The following is a 23128-nucleotide window of genomic DNA, read 5'->3' on the forward strand; positions in this document are numbered from 1 at the left end:
CCTCTCAATTTTGGACTTAAGCTCTCAAGCAATTCATGCTTCTTTTGAAGCTATATTGATTTTGCCCAAAGAAGAAGTACAATAATGGAAATATAGGTCAATTTTATTATTAATATTTTAGATAATCTGATCAAAAACAAATAAAAATTAATCTCAAATATTATAATAATTTGTAATGAGGACTGGTTACCAAGCTATTACATCTCTGTTTCAAATATATAAATATGAATTTATTTAAACTGAGATTTATTCAGATCTTCATGGAAATTAGAGGACATATTTGCATTCTATAAATTAATTAATTATAATTTCTTGTCCAAACTCTGCCCACTCTACTTGTACAAGACAGCACTGAACTTCAAAATAGAGCTTTTGTATTCAAATGGTGGAATGTAAGAGTTCAAGTGCTGTTTTGTTACTGACTGACAGACTTCTCTGTACAAAAAGCCTATTCCAGGATAGTTCCTTGAAGCAAAATACCCTCTTAGGACTTTCTTCTCTAGTTCTACTAACATCCCACTGTGTGATCTGAAGAAAAGCCCCTTAGAGAATACTTCATCATACATAAAAAGGCACTTATCTTCTAATAAAATTCTATTGATATAAAATAATCTATCTTGCCTTCTTTATAGTGGTGTAATAAGGATGTAATAAGGAATTTTGAAATGCCTGTAAAATGCCTTGAAATCTTTAAAAGAATGGCAGGAGTCTTCAACTGAATGCAATTTAAATGAATTGAATACAGACCCTCAACAGAATGCAAATCAGGCCCCTTGCCAAATGTGAATCATAATTGTCCTTATTTATTGAGAGTGTCATAATCACCATCATTACTCATGAGTACAGCTGTTCATACTGATTGACTTTCAAGGTATCCCAGAAATTGTGTGAGAAACACAGCTGCAGCCTTCTAGGGATTTATCCTCTAGATCTGTACTGTCCAATATGGTAGCCACAGGCACATGTGGTTACTTATATATAAATAAGCTAAAATTTTAAGAATTAAAATTGTATTTGCTGTGTCAGACCGACCACATTTCGGTTGCTCAACAGTCACCTGTGGCTAATGACCATCATATTGGACACTGTGAATAGGGGTTAGTTCCATCATCACAGAACGTTCTGTTGGAGAACATTTTTATAGAGGCTTGGCAAATATATGTTACAAAAAATACTATTCAAGTATTCAACTTATGCAATAGTATTTTTTAAATTATTTTAATGTTAATTATTTTTGAGAGTGAGAGAGAGACAGAGTGTGAGCTGGGGAGAGGCAGAGGAAGAGGGAGACACAGAATCCGAAGCAGGCTCCAGGGTCCAAGCTATCAGCACAAAGCCTGATATGGGGCTTGAACTCACGAGCCGTGAGATCATTACCGTAGCCAAAGTCAGACCCTTAACTGATTGAGCCACCCAGGTGCCCCTATGCATTAGTATTGTTATATATTATATTCCACTTATTTTGACTGGAGAATGCAAGTGACTTGTCAAAAAGTAAAAATGACCCTGAAATCCTTCAACTACCCTGATATGAGTCAATTATATTATATCAAACATAATATGGTTTAGGATAATATATTTAACAAATAAATATTTGTTGAATGAAAAAATTCAAAATTGGACATGCATTTATTGTGTATACAAAGAGTCTTTTGAAGCTCAGTTTTCCACTGTTTGAGGGGTAAGAAACTCAAGTTCTTTGCTCAATAAGAAATGATAATCTAGCCCAGAAGAAAATGGCAACCTTAATCAGGAAACAGAACATCGTGCTAGGCAAGTGCTAGATAATGCAAGAAAACGTTCAGGTAAGGAAGTCTTCGGTGTTGGTTAGAGTGGACAGAAAGGAATTTTTTGGTGAAGAAAGGATTTACAGTAAATTCTCTAGAACAATAGCTGAAAGAAAAGGGAAGAGCCAGTTAGATGAATGAGCAGTACAACAAAACTTTCGGAGTTGGGAAAGCTGATTTGTTTTGAGGGGATAGAGAGATTATGGGAGTCTCCCCTTGAATGAAAGATCCTAGTTGATAAAAGTTGAATAAAGTATTGTCAATTTAGACATTCTCCTATAAACAACAGTCCTTCTGAAAATTTTGTAATGAAACTGTGTTTTAGGATGGCTCATTGTTTTTCTTTGAAAACCTGAAAAGGATACAGGAAATACAGATATACATAATGCCTGTTTGGATTTGTTTCCTAAGAACGACTAGAGATATGTGAGACCCAAGAACTGATAAACCTTAAGAGACAAATCCTATCCCTAATAGAAAGATACATAGAAAAGCTATTCTAGCTATATAATAAAACTGTTTCTTTTCCAGTGGACTATGCATATCTCAATGCGAGTATAAGCAGAATGGCAGCAGCCTTTGTTCTAACAGGGCCTGATGATAGTTTGTATACTTAAAATATGTCACAATTACACACTCACCTTCCTGCCGATAGCAGTAAAGATCTGCTGCTGACAATTTTGAGCATAAGCACTTATCTTCTTTAGAGAACGATTTTGATCTTTCCTTCACCCACCACAGTATCAAATAAAGGTAACGTCACCAGTACCCAGTATGGTTCTACACAGGGAAGAAGGAAAGGGAAGCCAGCTTCTATTAATTATTATTCTAATAGTTAGGACTAGCAGCTAGAATTCAATGTCACATGTTACAGCTACGAAGAAAAAACATTTTAACTAATTAATTTATAGTCACATATTTAGAAAGATATTTGGTGTCTTCACTGACAGCAATGTGTCATAGAAAAAATAGTTTTGAGAAGTGCGGGACAGAGATTAACTTGGTAACGTCATCTTCAGCTCTCTACCACCTCCCATATCATTGTTCCAAATACAGATTTCCCTTGACTTACAACAAGGTTATGTCCCGATAAACCCATTGTAAGTTGAAAATGCATTTAATATGCCTAACCCACCAAACTTCACAGCTTAGCCTAGCCTACCTTAAATGTGCTCAGAACACTTATGTAGCCTATAGGTGGGCAAAATCATCTAACACAATGCCTATTTTATAAAAATAGGCTGAATATCACATGTAATTTATCGAATACTGTACTGAAAGTGAAAACTGGTGGCTGCATGGGTACAGAATGGTTGTTAAGTTTATGGGCTGTTTAGCTTGTGATCGCTTGGCTGAGTGGGAACTGAGGCTTGCTACTCCACAGCCCAGCATCACAAAAAAGGATCGTACCACATATCCCTGGCCCAGGAAAGGATAAAACTCAAAATTCCAAGTAGTTCCCACTAAGTGTGTATTGTTCTCAAACCAGCATATAGTTGAAAACTCCTAAGTCGAACCATTCAAGTCAGGGATCTTCTGTAATATCCTTATTTTTCAAGTACATGTATTTTGAAAATTTTTATTGGAAATGTGCATGTAAATTGAAATTTTGAAAAAATAAAAAATAGAATGTAAAGTGAAAAACCTTCATCCTACTAAACACTCCCTAGTCTTCCCCCAAAGGGCAAACTCCATTACTGAATTTGTGTATCCTTCCAGAAAGATTCTCTCCTCCTCCCCAGCAATGTACACAGATGGATGCTATGGACGCTATTAATAATGACAGGAACATATACTTACATACACTGTTATGAAAGGCAGAAGAGCATTCCAAGGTATAGATAGATATGTACCACTTTTCACTTAGACTCAGTCACTTACAAATGTGACTATTCTCACATATTACATTGTATATTACATGTACATGTACATTACAGGTACATTATATTGTACATGTACTTTTTATTTGGTACACCTGTAGCCTACTTTCTGAAAATATAATTGTTGAAAATATAAATGCATTTTAAATTCTGGAAGATATTTCCAACTTGTCCTCCAAAGACAGAGTTTTAACACCTAATCTATCAAAAGATTATCAGAGTATATTTATAAGTAAGTGTAAGAAGCAAGGAAGAAAATTGTCTATTTTATGTACATCTTTCTCTTATGCCTCTGACGGCAAATATCTAAGACTATAAAAAACAAATTAAATCTAAAAGTGAATAAATAATCTTGCTGAAATTAATCAGCTTAACTAGTCATTTGAATTTGATAAATATCACTGCATGATAATTTCAATTGTTGTAAATCCAAATGTACCAAACTGATAAAAAATATGCTATACTACAGTTATTTAGCTTATCAATTACACAGAGAAACAATCATAAGAGATGACTCATGTTTTCCCTTCGAGGAGAAACTTTTCTGCTTTTAGGAATATGTGATATATATAATTTAATTTCAAAGACATTAAAAAGATATATATCTGAAAAATGTGTTGTTTACCAAATAGGGTTGTATAGACCTTTAGCTACACTGTCACAAAAGTACTCTTATTAGAGCTGATTTGGGAGGAGTCTGGAATCTAGCATTGGATTTTATAATCTTAACTTACCAGTTAGGCTAACAAGAAGAAATGCAAGTTCTACTTGCTTTAGATTTCAATAACGTTGGTTAGTATTTACAAGATCTCATCACTATCACAAAAGAATTTCCTTGTTTATAATCTCTTTTAGGTTATTTCATGAGAGACCAAAATTCTTGACTTAGCATTTTAATATTCTAAAGAAACCACACAACAATACACAAACGTAATATGATGAGATCTCTTAAGAAATTATTTAATGTAAGAATTCATCCAAAGAGTTGATAAAACACTAAAATGATAATTCCAGGTAATAATGAATATGAATTCATTGGTGAATTCATATTCACCAAGATATATGGCCAATTTCAAGTGATAAGTATGCTAGTTGTGTTTTGAATTTAAATTTTATTAGGGAGGTATCAGATTATGTCCATAATTCACACTAATTATTGCCAAATGTATTACCATATATGAAACATATTTATGATTATACTAGATAATTAATAACTATAATATGCACACGTATGTTCACAAATATTTAGACACAGATTCTCAACTTATCACATCCAACCGACTCAATCAAATAATGTTTAATTTAGTATCATGCCCTTAATTCAGGAGGGATCTATTTGATCAATCATTTCATTTTCTAGTTCCCCAAAGTGTTTATGAAATCCTGTGCATTCTTTAGAGTATTATGTGAAACCAAGCATACATCTCATCTGACTATATTGTTTAGTATGGACTGAAACATAGATATGTTTGCTCGTGTAGGTGAAAGTCTTGGCTTAAATTTGATCCCTGTTACATGATTAATTTATTTCTTTTCTGGCCATAGTCAATATTCAAAGAAAATAAGAGTTCAAAGACTAGCAAACGAGGATTTTCCTTATTTTTGTGATGTTTTTCCTCCGGAATTCTGTTTGGTCTCCGCATGTCACTGTATTTTCTCCAAATTCACTTTCCTGCACAGCAGTTTATAGAGACACCTAGCGGTAAACCATCATGATGGCTTCTCAGGCTATCCTTAATATTGAGTAAATGGTAGAAAGTTGTCATCACTTATTTATTTGAACCACAAGAAATAAACTGGAATATTGTTTCTAACAAAACTATAACCTAAATTAATTGCTACCATGTTTAAAACTTTTTAGCTCAACAAATTTATTTTTAATTAGGAAATAAATCCTTTAATTCAAAATCAAAAATTAAACTGAATTGTGATATTAAATACAATTTTTAAGATTTATGAAAGCAATAAAATAATGAACTAAAACTATACTACAGCTATTTTGAAAATTCCAATAATTGATTAAACCATGTTATACCCAGAATTTCTATGGAGTTTGTCTACATCAAAAATTATGTCTGTGATAGAACTTAATATTGATAAGCCAAAAGTTTCCAAGTTTAAGTAATATGTAATTTTTAAAACATGACAATTTAACACATTCATTTAAAAATATAAAAGCAATTTCATACTTTAAAAATAAATTTTCTAAAATATATAATGTTAGAAGATGATGACTAAATAAAATATATGGTAACCAGACTTTAGTGGATGAAGTTTAAGTTCTCTGTTTATATAAAGTACCTGTGGCAAATGGCTCTCATTCCCCAGCCAAAGGTTTCTAAATTTACAGGAAGTTCTGTTATAAGATTTTATTGTGTTATTCAATGATGTTACAGATTACTTTGTTTCTCCCTCTCTTGTATATGCCTTGAATTTAAACAAAGTATGTATGGATTGACAAAAATATTTGCAAAACAGATTGAGAGGAAATTTCAAGAAATGCTGCAAAACCTCAGGAGGCTGCAATATTCACCACCTCTAGAAAACTCCTTCTAATTCAACACAGAGAGAGGATGTGAAAAGATGTTTGTGTGTGTGTGTATGTATATATATATATATATATATATATATATATATATATATATATATCAGAATCTCTATAATCCTATCTTTAATCAAGATATTATAACCACAATAGCATCCCAAACATTACCAAGAAGGAGACAATATCAATTATGTTTAAGATGATCCCAAAAGAACATTAATTCATAATTAATCCCAAAATAAAATAGATGAAATATATTTAAATGGTAAAACTTCCCGGTTATCATACGAACAGGCACATGTTCACTCAGCCTCCATTGGGCCACGTATTATGATCAACTTTTTTTCTATACCTGGGAAGGACTGCAGGTCTAAGTATTACAAACACTGGAAATATGCCTTATGAATGTAAAGACCCCCCTCTAGGGTGGAGGTGTCTGGTTTCATAGGCAAGAGCAAGGAATACTTACTGTAGAGATGATGCTAGTGGAGTTTAGCAGGTGACTCTTCAAGAAACTCGCTTTCTATAGATACTGCATTTATTTAGGGGTCTCCAGCTTTTTAGTACACACCAAATGTATTCACAAACATTCTTTCTGAAAGTCGTTAACATTCCCTTGCATCGCCCAGACATACCTATAAAACGTAATTCTTAAAGAAAAAAAAAAAAGCATTAGCGCCCTTGTTTGCAGCTAGGATGAACCACTCCCTCTTCCAGGGTCCTTTAGAGTTAAGTACAGAGACAGAAGCAGGGGCAGTATCATTCTAAATGGTGGGAGGAAGGCAGGCGATCAGCACAGGGTTGGAATCATCTGTCCCTGACCACCAACAAGCCTGGCACTGTCGGGGTTATTTCCACTCCTCCCTTTTTCAATCCAAGGATTGCACAGTCCCACGCTCGAGTTACGCACAGGTTCCAAGACTCTTCGTCTCCCACGATTGTGACATCCAAGGGGGCTCCGACTGCGCCGCCCGAATCCAGGGACGCCTTCGCCCTCGGCTGCCATCTATCGGCCACCGAGCGCCCGCTTCGCCCCGGGCCCATCATGTCTGCTGCAGCTTGGCTCGCACCAGCGGCGCGACAATAAACAAGTGCATTGGACGGGGCCCTGCGCCCGCGCTGGAGCAGATGTCTCAGAGACCCCGGTGATGCTTACCGTGCTGCCACATCTTCAGCGCCCGGGAGGGAAGAAGCGATTTTCTCTGAGTATTTTAGAGCCGCCAGGCTGCCGGGACACGCCACAGGCGTAAAACAACGCTGCTCCTGTCCCCCCCTAGGCCCCCTAAAGGATGTCGGAGATAGAGAGTTCCAAATAATGACGATCGTGCGCCGCATCTGGGGAAAGGATGAGAAAAACCTCTGCAAACACCGGGAGTGATGAAACTGCCAAGAGGATGCGGGAACCGTACAAATACTAATTAGGGGCCGCCGCGGCGGTGGACAGAGAGAGGGGACAGCGGCGGCGGGATCCCGGCGCGGTGGTCGCCACTACGCGGGGGGTGGAGGACGGCGCAGGAGCCGTAGCCACCCCAGGAGTAGCCAAGGGGCCGATGCCACCTTTGCTCGCCCCCTCACTACCATGTACAGTGTGCGCTGCAAGAAGAAGGCGGGCGATGCATGCACACCCCCGCGCCCCGCTCCCTCTGGCTAGTCCCCAGGCGTGCGCCACTGACCAGGGGGGAATGTGGTGAAGACGGCGAGGAGGAGAGCTGAGGGGGGAGGGGAGGGGCGGCCAGCGCGAACCCAGGCCCGAGGGTTCGTGGAGCCGGAGGCTGGAGGGGGCGGCGGCTGCTGCTGGCTTGGAGAAAGTTGCCCCTTATGCAGATGGCAACTGTAAGTACCCGCCTGGGGAGTGCCGCGTTGGGTGCCCGGGACCCTGCGATCGCGCGGTGGAGCCGGTGGGAACGAGTGTGCGAGTGAGCGTGAGTGTGAACGGGAGCGATCGCTCGGCGGGGCTGACCGTCACGTTGGAGGGGCCGGCGGTGCCTGGCAGCCTTCACGTCCCCTCCTCGGGTTCCGCGCCTCCCCCCCTCCAACAGCTCCCTCCCCGCCCCGCCCGGCTCCTGCTCCCGGCCCCTACCGCCAGGCGCCTCTACAGCCGGTCCTCCGCCGCCCCCTCCTCCTCCCTTCCCTGTCGGCCGCTCGCGATCGCCCCCTTCTCCCCCTCCCCCCCACCCCGCTGCCCGCTTCGACTACCGCGGAGATTGCCGGGGAGAGCCGTTTGGGGAGCCCCGGAACCTGCGGTCGCCACCGCGGCGGCGGCCCCGGGCTGGCGGCGTCCGGGCGCCTCTTTCCTCCCGCCGCTCGGACCGCACAGCTCGCCGCCTTCTTGCCCTGCCTGGGCTCCGGAAACCCAATGCACACCCCAAAGAGGTATTTTTATAGGGGCGGCTATGATGAGTGGGCCCTGGAGATGTGAAACGGGGTAAGTCGACCGTTTACTTTGCAAAAGAGGCTCGTGTGTGTGTGTGTGTGTGTGTGTGTGTGTGTGTTCGTGTGGCAGCGGGATGGCTAGCATTCCCTCTCCTCCCTCCCCTCCTTCCTTCCCTTTCCCTTCCTTCGCTTTGGGGCGGAGTGGGGGAAGGGAGCCTCGCGTCCTGGAACTCCGGGTGCTTCTGCCTGGGCCGCTGTGGGAGCAGCTGTGCCCAGAGCCACGGGTCGGGCCTGGGTGCTGGGCTCCAGCCCACGCAGCCCCACTCTGTGTAATGCAGGGATGTGCAGGGCGATGGTGTAAGGTCTAAATTCTTTGGGGGCAAATACAGTTCCTCCGCCCCCGACCTCCAAAAAAAAAAAAAAAAATCAGATAATCTGAGAATGTGCAACGCACCCGCGAATTTACATCGGAGGTGCGTTTCCCAGTCAGAATGTCAGCCCTCCTCGGTTCATTCAACTTTATTTTCTCAAAATTTTGGGTTCCTTTGATGGCAAGGGGGAGGGGAAAGAGAGTGGGGTGAGAGGAAGCTCTTCGACCCCGGCTACCCAGAACTGAATTAAAGTTGTAAACGCTGGAGTTTAATACCGGCTGGTCACAATTTGCGATGGGCTGTCTGAAAGGGAGGGAGGTGAATGGGGGCGGGGAAGTCGAGGGAAGGAGGGGGAGGGGACCCAACCCCTGCTGAATGGATGTGCAGATTTCATCCTGTGGAGAACTGAATTTTCAAGGTAAACGTTTTGCTTTCCATAGGGGGTGTTTTTTCCGCTTTTAAGCTAGGAGGCGTTTGCGGTTGCGTTGGGAGGTTGGAGATACTTGTGAGGCTTATACACTGTGATTCCGATTCGTCTCGACACGTCTGGGTTGGCCACACGTGAATGATTCTCAGGCACACTTGCACGTGAGCGTGCGAATGCAGGGGCTCTTAATAACGCGGGTTGGAGTCGGCCAGGGGAGCGAGGCTTGAACCCGTGACTCAGAAACGTCTTGGCTTTAGTTTTGGTTGTGATTCGACATCAGACTTCGGTGCTGATGAGGCAAAGGCCAGGTTGACTGGAGAAGAGGCATGGGTTCCCAGAGCCCAGCATTTTTACCCAATTCCCGCCTCCCCCCCGACCCCCCCCCCCCCCCCCGCCGCAGCCAACACAACACGCACTCACACACTCTGACCATTTGTGTCCTTTCCCTTCTGAGTACCGCTGTCGACCCGAAGTAGCAAGTCCAAGGAAGCCTTTCAGAGGACAAAAAGAAATCCAGAAATAAAAGGGGGTGGGGGTCAGATCGATTCCTTGAGAAGATGAAATTCGGATATTAAAGCACAGACGGATGTTACTTGCTGTTCTCCCTCCCTTTCCATTTCGCCTTTAATCAGCCCGAGTGCCTTTTTCTCTTGGGGGGGGGGGGGGAGAAGAAAAGAAAAAGGAAAAACAAAGAAAGGAAAAAAAGGAAGGGGAGTAAAACACTGACACTTAAATGTAAGAAACAACTCCAAAGATGCTGGCGATGCCGGCGAGGTACTTAGTTGAGTCCAAATCCTGCTAATCCAGGAGCGTTAGTGTTACATTCCGTGGCAAACGGACGCGGAGCGGGAGGTAAGGGAGGTAAGGATGGTCCTCGGTTTACTTTTAGCTGATTCCGGGTAAGCGGCAGGAACGTCCTCTTTAAACTCCGGGTATCGGGAGGTGTTCCGGGATTGCGGATGCCTTCGCTGAGTTCTTTGTAATCCTTCGTGCAGAACTATTTCGGTGGCTTAGAGATGCGGTTTGGTAGCGTCGCTGACATGATCAACGAGGAGAAGTGGACGCAGGGCGCTCTCAGAGAAGCGCTGCTAAGTGGCACCGTGCATGCAATTAGGACGCTGATGTGCTTAAAAGCGTGGTAGTGAAGTCCACCATCAAAGGAACGCGCTCTCCTTTTTCTCCACACTCAAAGCTCCTGAAGACAATTGGTGATTTAAGAGCTTCTTCTGGGTCCTTTTGATGCATTATCTTACATCTCTTTTTTGCCTCTGAAAAGTGTTCTTTAGGTTCCCACCCTGGCATTTCCAGCGACGGTTTAAAATAGCCCAAGTATTGTGACTCCTTGCTTTTCTGTGAAAATGGGAGACCTTCACGGTGAACTGTTAACTGAGGAGGTTCTGAAAGAAAGGCAGACGGGTTTGCTATAGGTGAGGTGGGGAACCTTGTAAAATGGTGTTTCTTTTCTCTTAAATTAGAACCATGAAACTGAACTGACAGCCATTTTATGTATATTTATGGATTGGTTTTGAAAAGAGCGGGGAGCAGGGAAAACACTAAAATGGGACTTTATCTAAACTGCCCTTCTCTTGTAAAGGGCAGCATATTTCTGTTGTTCTCATTAGGAAATGAAATCAACCTTTAAATCAAAATGAGTATCAGATAATAATAAAGTCTGGAGAATGTCGGTGTTCCACTGGGGGGGGGGGGTCATTCATATCCCCTCCTTCTGGATTTCAGAGAAATAGTAGTAGGGAAGAGAGAGACTTTCTTCCCAATCCCTTAAATTTTTGTCATATTATGTTGTTTCCTTTTCTCCTCTCTCCCTTGCAGGAGGTAAAATGCACACTTGCTGCCCCCCAGTAACTTTGGAACAGGACCTTCACAGAAAAATGCATAGCTGGATGCTGCAGAGTCTAGCGTTTGCTCTAACATCTCTCGTCCTTTCGTGTGCAGAAACCATCGATTATTATGGGGAAATCTGTGACAATGCATGTCCTTGTGAGGAAAAGGACGGCATTTTAACTGTGAGCTGTGAAAACCGGGGGATCATCAGCCTCTCTGAAATTAGCCCTCCCCGTTTCCCAGTCTACCACCTCCTGTTGTCTGGAAACCTTTTGAACCGTCTCTATCCCAATGAGTTTGTCAATTACACCGGGGCTTCAATTTTGCATCTGGGTAGCAACGTTATCCAGGACATTGAGACTGGGGCTTTCCACGGGCTGCGGGGTTTAAGGAGATTGCATCTGAACAATAATAAACTGGAACTTCTGCGAGATGATACCTTCCTTGGCCTGGAGAGCCTGGAGTACCTACAGGTCGATTACAATTACATCAGTGTCATTGAACCCAATGCTTTTGGGAAACTGCATTTATTGCAGGTGCTTATCCTCAATGACAATCTCTTGTCCAGTTTACCCAACAACCTCTTCCGTTTTGTGCCCTTAACACACTTGGACCTGCGGGGGAACCGGCTGAAACTTCTGCCCTATGTGGGGCTGTTGCAGCACATGGATAAAGTTGTGGAGTTACAGCTGGAAGAAAACCCCTGGAATTGCTCCTGCGAGCTGATCTCTCTCAAGGATTGGTTGGACAGTATCTCCTACTCGGCCCTGGTGGGGGATGTGGTTTGTGAGACCCCCTTCCGCTTACACGGCCGGGATTTGGACGAGGTGTCCAAGCAGGAACTTTGCCCAAGGAAACTTATTTCAGATTATGAGATGAGGCCACAGACGCCTTTGAGCACCACGGGGTATCTACACACTACCCCAGCCTCGGTGAATTCCGTGGCCACTTCTTCCTCAGCTGTTTACAAACCCCCCTTAAAGCCCCCTAAGGGGACCCGCCAACCCAACAAGCCCAGAGTGCGCCCCACCTCTCGGCAGCCCTCCAAGGACTTGGGCTACAGCAACTATGGCCCCAGCATCGCCTACCAGACCAAATCTCCGGTGCCTTTGGAGTGTCCCACCGCGTGCACTTGCAACCTACAAATCTCCGATCTGGGCCTCAACGTCAACTGCCAGGAGCGCAAAATCGAGAGCATCGCGGAGCTGCAGCCCAAGCCCTACAACCCCAAGAAGATGTATCTGACGGAGAACTACATTGCGGTTGTGCGCAGGAGCGACTTCCTGGAGGCTACGGGGCTGGACCTCCTACACCTGGGCAACAACCGAATCTCCATGATCCAGGACCGCGCTTTCGGCGATCTCACCAACCTGAGGCGCCTCTACCTAAATGGCAACAGGATTGAGAGGCTGAGCCCGGAGTTGTTCTATGGCCTGCAAAGCCTGCAGTATCTCTTCCTCCAGTACAATCTCATACGTGAGATTCAGTCTGGGACTTTCGACCCGGTCCCAAACCTCCAGCTGCTATTTCTGAATAACAACCTCCTGCAGGCCATGCCCTCAGGCGTCTTCTCAGGCCTGACCCTTCTCAGGCTGAACCTAAGGAGTAACCATTTCACCTCCTTGCCCGTGAGTGGAGTTCTGGACCAACTCAAGTCACTCATCCAAATCGACCTGCATGACAACCCTTGGGATTGTACCTGCGACGTGGTGGGCATGAAGCTGTGGGTCGAACAGCTCAAAGTGGGTGTCTTGGTGGATGAGGTCATCTGCAAGGCGCCCAAGAAGTTTGCGGAGACCGATATGCGCTCCATTAAGTCGGAGCTGCTGTGTCCAGACTACTCTGACGTGGTGGTTTCCACGCCCACGCCCTCTTCCATCCAGGTCCCGGCGAGGACCAGCGCGGTGACCCCCGCGGTCCGGTCGAACAGCACCGGGGCCCCCGCGGGCTTGGGCGCGGGGGGAGGTGCGTCGTCGGTGCCCCTGTCGGTGTTGATTCTCAGCCTGCTGCTGGTTTTTATCATGTCCGTCTTCGTGGCCGCCGGGCTCTTCGTGCTGGTTATGAAGCGCAGGAAGAAGAACCAGAGCGACCACACCAGCACCAACAACTCCGACGTGAGCTCCTTCAACATGCAGTACAGCGTATACGGCGGCGGCGGCGGCGCGGGAGGCCACCCGCACGCGCACGTGCACCACCGCGGGCCCGCGCTGCCCAAGGTGAAGACGCCCGCGGGCCACGTGTACGAGTACATCCCCCATCCACTGGGCCACATGTGCAAAAACCCCATCTACCGCTCCCGAGAGGGCAACTCCGTGGAGGATTACAAAGACCTGCACGAGCTCAAGGTCACCTACAGCAGCAACCACCACCTGCAGCAGCAGCAGCCGCCGCCGCCGCCGCCGCCGCCGCCGCCGCAGCAGCAGCCCCCGCCGCCTCTGCAGCTGCAGCCGGGGGAGGAGGAGAGGCGGGAAAGCCACCACTTGCGGAGTCCCGCCTATAGCGTCAGCACCATCGAGCCCCGGGAGGACCTACTGTCGCCGGTGCAGGACGCCGACCGCTTTTACAGGGGCATTTTAGAACCAGACAAACACTGCTCCACCACCCCCGCCGGCAACAGCCTCCCGGAATATCCCAAATTCCCGTGCAGCCCCGCTGCTTACACTTTCTCCCCAAACTATGACCTGAGACGCCCCCATCAGTATTTGCACCCGGGGGCAGGGGACAGCAGGCTGCGGGAACCGGTGCTCTACAGCCCCCCCAGTGCTGTCTTTGTAGAACCCAACCGGAACGAGTATCTGGAGTTAAAAGCAAAACTAAACGTTGAGCCGGACTACCTCGAAGTGCTGGAAAAACAGACCACATTTAGCCAGTTCTAAAAGCAGAGAAACTCCCTGGGAGCTTTTGCATTTAAAACAAACAAGCAAGCCTACACACGCGGTGAACGCATTTGATTGTGTTGTTTCAACGTTTAGGGTGAAGTGCCTTGGCACGAGATTCTCAGCTTGGGCGGAAGATACTGAAAGGGTGTGCACTTTCCTTTTAATTTTTACACGTGGGGGAAACATTTGTGTAAACTGGGCACATCGATTTCTCTTCTCTTCTCTTCTTGTGGGGGAGGGGAGCAGAAGGGTTTACGGAGGGCCGTTTGCTGCGCAAGCGACTTGCTAACGGTCGCGGTTGTTCTTGTGGTGGTTGGAAGTGCCATTAAGAACGGTGGAAGATGGCAGCGCAGAGATTCTACTCTTCCTCTTTTGTTCCCTTTCCCTCCTCTTCTTCCCCGCGCCCCTTTAAGCCATGGGTGGGTCTAAATGGCTTTTGTGGAGAGATTAGCACACCCCAACTTTAGTAGAAAGTTTGTTCTCTCTCTGTCCTTCCCCCTCCCCCTCCTCTCTCTTTCTCTGCCTCCCTGCCTTCCTCCCTCCTATCTCATTACTTTTCCTTTCTTTTTAAAGGATGTGTTTGTATGCATTCTGGACATCTGAATTAAAAAACAAAAGTATTGTGATCTGGAAAATGATCACCATAGATGTGGACAAATCATTAAAATTACAGAGCTATATGATCCATAATTGATTAGTCAAAATAACTTATTGATGAAATATACAAATATTTTATTGTAGCACCTATTTTTATATACACATTTAGCATTTCTCTTTCCTTCACTATTTAGCCTATGATTTTCACAGAGGTGTCGCACTATATTAGGACCTGCATTTCCAAAACAGGAGTGATATCAGGAAGGCATTTTAAATCACTAAAAATGTGGAGAACTTAATGGGAAAATCGTAAAGCCAATGCAACCCACCCGATTGGATCTGTCATTTAAAAAAAGAAAAAAATAATAACGGATTGTATCCCAATGTATAAAGGAAAAAAAATTAGGGCAATTAATTGGGCCATTTGAGTAAGAATCGTGTGCAAGTTTCTGGTTTTATTAGAGAAGATTTAAAAGTATTTTTATTAGTCAACCAAAATGATGTATTGATTTGACTACTATTGTAGCCGATTTTTGATTGTTTAACCAAACCCAGTTGCATTTGTACAGATCCACATGTACTGGCACCTCAGAAGACCAAATGATGGACTGTACAAATCTCTATACGATGTCTTTATCCCTCTGGGCAGCAAGCAATGATGATGACCACAAACAGGATCTCTGTAAGATGGGGCTACTGTTGTTACAGTCTCATATGTATCCCAGCACATGTAATTTTTTAAATAGTTTCTGAATAAACACTTGATAACTATGTCAAATATGAGGGACTGAAGTAATGATTACTTGAGGTGCAAAAGACGTAGTTACGTGTGATTGACTGAATCTCCATTATTAACAATTAGGACATAGTAGCTAACTTTTATTCCTAATATGAAAAAATTTCCCCAATTATCAAATTTGAATATATGTATATATGTAAAATTCTCCTTTGCAAATTCAGGGAATTATGTTTTCCTAAAGGTGGCATTAATGTCTTTATTAATGAAACTTCAATTGTATACTTTCTTTCCTTATTGAAGTATTCTTCTAATACATGGACCGTGGTAAGTAATATATTGCCTATTCATTTTTCTCCCAATGATATATATTTTGTTGTGTCAGTATTATTTATTCAGTCTACAATGCTCATAGTTTCCTAATTTCCCCGTATTCCCATAGTTTTCCTAATTTTAACTTGTGTAAAACTACCTTCAATGATTATGATGGGTACTTTATCTCAAGTTGATCTATATATCCTAAATGTTCGAAATGTTGGTGGGTGTAAGCTGTTCACCTCTGAGGAAGGTTTGCCAATGAATTTAGATTAGTATTTAAGAGTAGGAAATGTTTGAGTGAATCTGAAACTTAAAGAGCCATGTGCTTCATCGCTATTAGTGGATCTTCCCAGAATCTCACCTGAAATGTGTAAAATATCAAGGGCTGTTCATGAACTTTCTGTTTAAGGAACACTTTCCATGGCATTCTGCCACAAAGAGGCAGCATTCACCCATGAGTAAATTGACAGTAACTGCTTGAATTCAGATTGAACAGGTGGTAACAATTTCCCTGAGGAATTAAAAAAAAAATTAGTAATGCTACATCGGTCAAGTGAAGTAAACTATCCCCATTCTGTGTAACATCTTCCCTTTCCCAAATTTTTTTCAAAGGGGAAAGGACCAAGCTTAATAATGCCATGATATTATCATGAAAAAAAACAAAACAAAACAAAAAAAAAACAGTACCTTACTCTTCATCTACCTCCTCCATATTTAATCCAGGACTAGAAAAGAAAAATAAATTATAGCATTTGACTTCACAATTGGGGTTGTTCTTAATTTTTCTTCACAGTGGGACTTATTTTTTCAATGTCCAAATCACTTCCTCAATATTATTATATGTAGATATGACAGTATTGTATAAATTATAAACTATTAATACAAAGTGGAATCTTCACTGTAAGTTTTATTTCTTAATTGATGCATAAAAAGTGAGAGATAAGAATTACATGAAATTCAAGATGTAGTTCTGAATGATGTAAGTAGCTTCCAAAGAAAGTTTGTTGATGCATTTTTCAAAGATTCACCTAATAATGTTATTAATTCAAACCAGCGCCATCGTCCATAATCTTGTCACAAATACTTCTTTAGGTAGTTCATTTGTACTTCTACTCTTCCTAAGGTGTCCAGCCTTTTTTTTTTTAATTTCAAAAATAACAATCATATGATTTATGAAAAGAGGTTACTTCTAATTTTTAAATTATCTTTTTCCCAATTGTATGAAGGGGATAAGAGTAAATTCACTCCTGCTCTAATAAACTTGAAAATTTTTAACATGTAGAGTTATGAAACTATGTAGAATTAAAAAACTGAATTATTTCTCCTTATTCATTGTGTCCAGCCAATACATTAACATATACAATAGAACACGAGTTGTGTGGTTTTGAGTATTTGATTTTTGGCGTTTCAGGTTGTTCACCGAGTAAATAATTAAATTGGGTATATCAGCGGTATATGATTGGATTAAGGAACCCTGCAAATTCTCTCCATAGCATTTTGGTGAACAATATGTAATGTTCCAGGCATCAATTAAAATTTGGATGCAAACTAAGCTTACTCTTTGTGCTTTTCCATTTGATATGTTGCATAATCTCATACAAATATATTTCCAAATAGACATTGCAAAATCTTATTTTTATCTATATATGAATATAGTGTAAATACTTAAATTATCTCAGAGAAAGTAAATATATTCTATGTAAATGTGATAATTGGTATGCTCGCATTCAAAATTATTTACAGCTAAACTGTTGGTTGAAGTTATGTGTTAATGAACGTTAGCATAAATATACTTGGAACACATCTTTTGTTTAGGCGAGATTATCACCTTTACACATGTGAAGTGTGAAATTTGGGTAAATGTCCTGTGTATCCGGGTCTGTCCTTCACCACTGTTCCCTCAGCCTCAGTAAGAAAATCAAACTATGTGCAATGAAAACATCCACACATAATGTGGAAAAGGTTAGAACTTAAGAAGAGAATTGAAGATACCAGTTGCTTGCCCCATATCATTAATTCTATTCTTATTATTATGTTGTTAGCAAATTATTCAAATTAAGTATGTATAGTTTCTTTCCCTGTTTTATTTTTCCAGACTCTTGTCCTTTTTGCTTACATCTCCCTCCTTCCTCCCTCCTTCTCTTGTCTTATCCTTTCTCTTGATTACTTTTCAGTAGGGCAAGGGGGAGAGCGAGAATAGTTCAGTCCTTGTTTGAAATGCCAAAAACTAGCTACTTAATTTCAAGAGCTCAATGGATTGTTCCCAGAGTCACACAACTCCAAATTAATGAAAATAAAACAAACCACAAATATGCTTCCAATTCATTTGGGAATATGCTCTTGTAGCACTTTTCAGGTGGCTCCAAATTAAGATATTTCCAAGAGGTGGCAAAATATTTAGTATAACTAATTTTAAGACTAAAATTTAAACAGAAAGAAGAACTAAAAACAACAAAAGAACTGATTTAAATGTTAGAAGGGGGCATTTAATTAATTGATTTTCAAAGGGAATAAAAAGTTGCTAAAAGGTAATTAAACTGTTATCAAATTAACTATTTCACTTATGGATAAAGTTCTTCAGACCCCCCAAAGTTCTCTGCTTTCTTGTAAATACAAATATATGTATTTTTGTAAATACAAAATTAAAGAAGGTGGGTGGACATTAGTCCATCAAAGAATTATCTAACATCTATATCCAAAGGAATCTTATGTCATTGAGTCTTGCATTTGACAACTGTGCATTTTATCATTAATTTTAATTTAATTTAGTGCTTTTCTATAATTATCCATTGATAGTTCCATCAGTTTATGTAGCATGTATATGGTATACAAAAATACATATTATCAAAGAGAGCACTGCATACTTAATTTTCATCTGGAGTTCTTTATATTTCAAATTTTTACATTATTTCAAATTCTACTTTTATGGTCTATGCTTTAGGCATGTTAGACTGGGGGAAAGAAAATGATTTTATGCACTGTAATGTTTCGGTGTGACTATAGTATAATACCCTTTTCTTACTCTGTTTACAGCAGACTATTTGGCTTACAAGACACAGGTCAAATATTTCTCATGGAAATTGTACCAATATTATAAAATGAATAATTTTATACTCATTTTTTTAAAAAAATGACATTTAACCTTGATTCAGTTAAAGAGTGACTTAGATTACTTCTTAAAAAATTTCTGAAGATCAAAACAAATATTTCATAAAGAATTGATGTAATGCAAGTATGAAATCATTTTACTTTCTCATTTTCTATTTACTGTCAAAATTAAAATGTAATGATATATTGCATAATGCTAACTATATCAGATACATTTTTATTACATATTAGGAAATTCATTTTATAAAAGAAGAGTAATGTTCATAGTGATATGTTGAATGGAAGTCTTCCAGAGTTTTCTTCTTAATTAGGTCTTTATCAGAACATGAAGGAATATTGTATATTTATAATACAAAATAAACATATACATGTTTAAAAATTACATGTGTTTCTAAAAGTGGAAATTATAAAACAGTGTTATGAAGGATAAATTGTTTTCTTTTAAAAATTTAACCTATGCAGAAATGGAACTGCGACTTTATTAAAGGCTCATTAATTTCTTGGTCTACTTATTTTAGACAAACTTATTTAGAGATCATTTTCAAAATATCATGATATAAATTGAATTCGAATTTGTGATCAATATTGAATCATATAAAGACAAGTAGGAAAATTCGGTGACTTTTCACTGTTCTGGAATATGCACTGTAGATTTTCTTACAAATTTACTTCCACCACCAATAATAATTTCCAGTGGTTCCAACTAAAATATTTTTTAAGAATTTTATTTTATGCTTCCTTAAAAATAACACTTAATATTGGATATTGAAACCAAATTTGCTATATTTTTTCAATTTATAATTAGATATGTATCTATTTAAATAAAACATGAAGGGTAGCCGTAAACTTATGTTAATTGATTAGCAAATTGTTTTGTCAGATACTATAATAAAATTTTTGACCAGCATGTTTTATCCATGAGAGATTCACCAGGCTCATATAGACTAAACATTTAAATATTAAATATAAAAATATGTAAAAATGATTATTTGATCAACAAAATATTTTATTTGTGATGATATATCTATTTAAATCACCTGTATAAAACTCCTGCTTTTTATCATGACAACAATAGAATATTTTTACTATGTTTATGTCCAAAGTCAAAAGGGTGTTTCACTTCTGAAAATACTAGTAATAATGGGGAACATTTATCTATCAAATTTAAACCCCGAATTTTAATATCAACTTTAAATCTCCAGTCCTAATTATAAAGTTCATTGTACATGTTTTTCTCTATATTACTGAACTCTGCTCCTGATAAAGTTCCCCTAAAGTATACAAATAGCCATAGTGTTTTTCTTGTTTCATATTTAGGTAGCACATATTAAAATAAAGTTATGAGCTAACACTGTTAAGTTTCATTTCACTTAAATAGTACCTTTCAACTTTACAATTATCTTCAAACTTTTAAAGCTAGTTGAATAGTATATTTACATAGGTACTTACGAAAGTGAACTTTCAGATCCAGAAACTGCTCATGTATGTCAAAATATATTCAATATCATTCACCTTACTGTCATCTTAATTCATTCAATCAGTGCAGTGATATTTCTGTTACCCTGTTAGGATTAAAGACCCCCAAGTCTTAGATGAAAATTAAGTATCTCCTTGGTAATTAAGAAAAAAAAAAGTAAAAGATAAATGCTGAGTATTTGGATTCTAATCTTAAAATATCTTCTTCAAAACTAACAGAATTGTATATACAGAAAACCATTTAGGAAGGGTCTTTGTATAGAATTATGCATTTTATGCATAAATTTATGCAATTTTGAAATTGCTAATTCCATATGGTTTACATGATCTTTCGACTTTAAGTTAACAATGAACTGTCTTCATTTAAGAATTTTCGTCTGAGGGAAGATATCTTTCACAGAGGATGCACTTGAATATGCTTGTTGTCACATTATAGCTTTGACCTACTCTTTCCTTTAAAAGCTCAATTTTAACCACATTGAAAATGGTCTGTATTATTATGTTTAATTCTTGCAACTCAAACCATTTATCTCCCACAATTTTTGAAAAGAAAAACTTGGTATATTTCTTCAGTTTGCTTTCATGAAGTTTAAAGGTATCCTCAGATTAATGACATCCCCTCAAAACATTAAAGACATGATTAGTCAGATTTTTTTCCTGGTGTAACAGTCCAAGCACTATGTAAGCATGACTTAATGTGGGAGTGTGAGGATGTGGATATTAAATTGTCACTGTGGACTCGTCACTCATTAATAACCATCTTTAATACAAAACATGTAAAGATGAGGTGAAGTGTTTCTTGGAATGCTAATGTACTTAAAATTACACACACTGATTAACTGGGTAGCACGTATAGTTTACAAATGCCACTGTTGTGTGCTTGTAAATACTAAAGCAATGCTTGCCAAGTGGTAAGGCACAGTCTAGATTCTGAAAAATCTGTCTTCTATAAAAGATAACATATAATAAGATATCTTATAATAAGATAGTCTTCTATAAAAGATAACATATAATAAGATATCTTATAATAAGATAAAAAATAAATTTGAATTCTAATGCCGTTAGGCTAGATAAGCACTCTTCATATTGTCTTAACGTAGCAGCTTCATATAATAGATCTGCTGGACCATGAGGGCATCTTAGCTTTTAAGAATGTTTAAATAAAATTTGCTCCTGCAGTATTATAATTTATGTATCACAATCATGGATTTTCAGGCAGTGTTCTCTAGGAGCTCAAGAGTTTATCAATGCTTTATATATATGAAGTTGCAAATTCTATGTAGGTTGATGCTATAAAGAAATTAAAATTAAGTGTAGGAAAAAAAACAGTGAATAGTTTTACAACCAGAGGAAACCAGTTTACTACATATGAATGTTCTATTAAAAATGTAAATACAAGATTTACAGCCACTTGGAGTCTCCAGAGCCAACTTTGCAAACGGCCCTGACTCTGAAGGACCCTGGACATCCTAAGGGGAGCTGCAATAGTAACTTAAGAGTGTGTTATTACAGAGGGAAAATTATAATCACAGCTCACAACAGAAGCTTTCCCCCAAATGTCTAACTGCTGATGTGCTTGAAAACAGTGCAAAAGGTCAATTCAATGAAAATATGTCAAACATCAAATATTATGAGAATCACTTCAAGGATGGAAGATATAACTTGGAAAAGCTGATCCAATAGATTTAGCAGCAAAAATTTTTAAAAGAGGGAGACAGAATTGCCAAGACTATTTTTTTTCACTATGTTAGAAGAAAATAATGAGTACAGATATTCTTTAGTATTGCTAACTGTGCCAATGATAACTTGTTTGTAATTGGATGTATACCTAGAGGAAGCAAGTTGATGTATATTTAGAGGAAGCAAAAGATAACATAACGAGATTCCCAAACTTTCTAAATGTGTTTCTCTTTTAAGATTTTTTTAAGACTAAACACTGACATACTTTGTAAAGAAATTTTGAATTTCATCTTCTCTGTTAATTTTCTAACACAATGTGAATTAGCTTTGATATATTAATATACTGTCAGTTGGACTTTTATTTTTACTCTTGATTTGGTTTGACAATCATGTAATCTTAATTTTTTTTCTTTGTAGAAAATTTAATAAGCTGTGCCTGAAATAACAAAATAATAGTTTCACGTTATTCATTATGTTATACCACAAATGGTAGCCAATGGCAACAAGGCAGAAAGATGATTCTAAAATTCTGAAATATGTTCCTTTTTCCATTACAGATGGTTTGTCCTTTGGCAACTTTCTTTGTATCTCAGCCTTATTTACAATTTGTAAAAATTAATACAATGTGTGTGATTTGTGAACACCTTAAAAAAATTAGCTTTCCGTTGTCTCTACTGGGTATATGTCAACTGTGATTCTTTCTAAAACTAACATACTAATTATCATTGCTATTTATAGTGTATCTATGAAAGATATATCTTCCAGATAAAAACATCCTTTCTTCTCTTTCTAATATTATATTAGTTGGAAATGTATTTTTTCATTTCTGCATTAACTGTGGGATTCTTTTTATAATATTAAGTCATCATTGGTAGATATTTTACAGTACATTTAAAGGTACAATTTCTTTGAAAAGAAAGAACTTGGTATAATTTTATTGACTTCATGACATATTCTTACTCTTTGAAATAGTAACACTGAGCTTTCGGTGTATTTCAAAAATATATGATTAATATTCATTTCTCAAAAAATTGAGTTCTGTTTCTAAATTGGGTGGCAATTTTTCTTACATTGGCTTATATTGTTTGCATTTAACCAAAACGTTTTGA

General features: G+C 39.5%; 1 protein-coding gene and 1 long non-coding RNA gene across 9 annotated transcripts in view; one reads left to right on the forward strand and one right to left on the reverse strand.

The window, feature by feature from the left end:
- The window catches only part of LOC113601080 (uncharacterized), a 127237-nt gene extending 120165 nt beyond the window's left edge, over positions 1-7072 (reverse strand). For all 3 annotated transcript variants that reach the window (XR_008296192.1, XR_003422225.2, XR_003422224.2), the window contains exon 1: positions 6682-7072. This is a non-coding gene — a long non-coding RNA (uncharacterized LOC113601080). The remainder of the gene's footprint in view (positions 1-6681) is intronic.
- An 846-nt stretch (positions 7073-7918) lies between these two features.
- On the forward strand, positions 7919-21327 carry SLITRK5 (SLIT and NTRK like family member 5). Of its 6 annotated transcripts, XR_008296189.1 has the most exons (4): positions 7921-8045; positions 10660-10810; positions 11214-14249; positions 15271-21327. XR_008296189.1 is itself a non-coding variant. In XM_027065086.2 (3 exons), exon 3 carries the CDS (start codon positions 11222-11224, stop codon positions 14099-14101), a length of 2880 nt encoding a protein of 959 aa, XP_026920887.1. In that variant the 5' UTR covers positions 7921-8045; positions 10660-10810; positions 11214-11221; the 3' UTR covers positions 14102-21327. The 6 variants fall into 6 exon arrangements, 5 of the variants coding, with proteins under 5 accessions (XP_026920888.1, XP_026920887.1, XP_026920889.1 ...); XM_027065086.2 differs by having other exon boundaries at positions 11214-21327; XM_027065088.2 differs by lacking the exon at positions 7921-8045 and adding an exon at positions 8320-8637 and having other exon boundaries at positions 11214-21327.
- The last annotated feature ends 1801 nt before the right edge of the window (positions 21328-23128 follow it).

Source organism: Acinonyx jubatus, chromosome A1 (assembly GCF_027475565.1).
Source record: "Acinonyx jubatus isolate Ajub_Pintada_27869175 chromosome A1, VMU_Ajub_asm_v1.0, whole genome shotgun sequence".
In the NCBI taxonomy this organism is placed as follows: Eukaryota; Metazoa; Chordata; class Mammalia; order Carnivora; family Felidae; genus Acinonyx; species Acinonyx jubatus.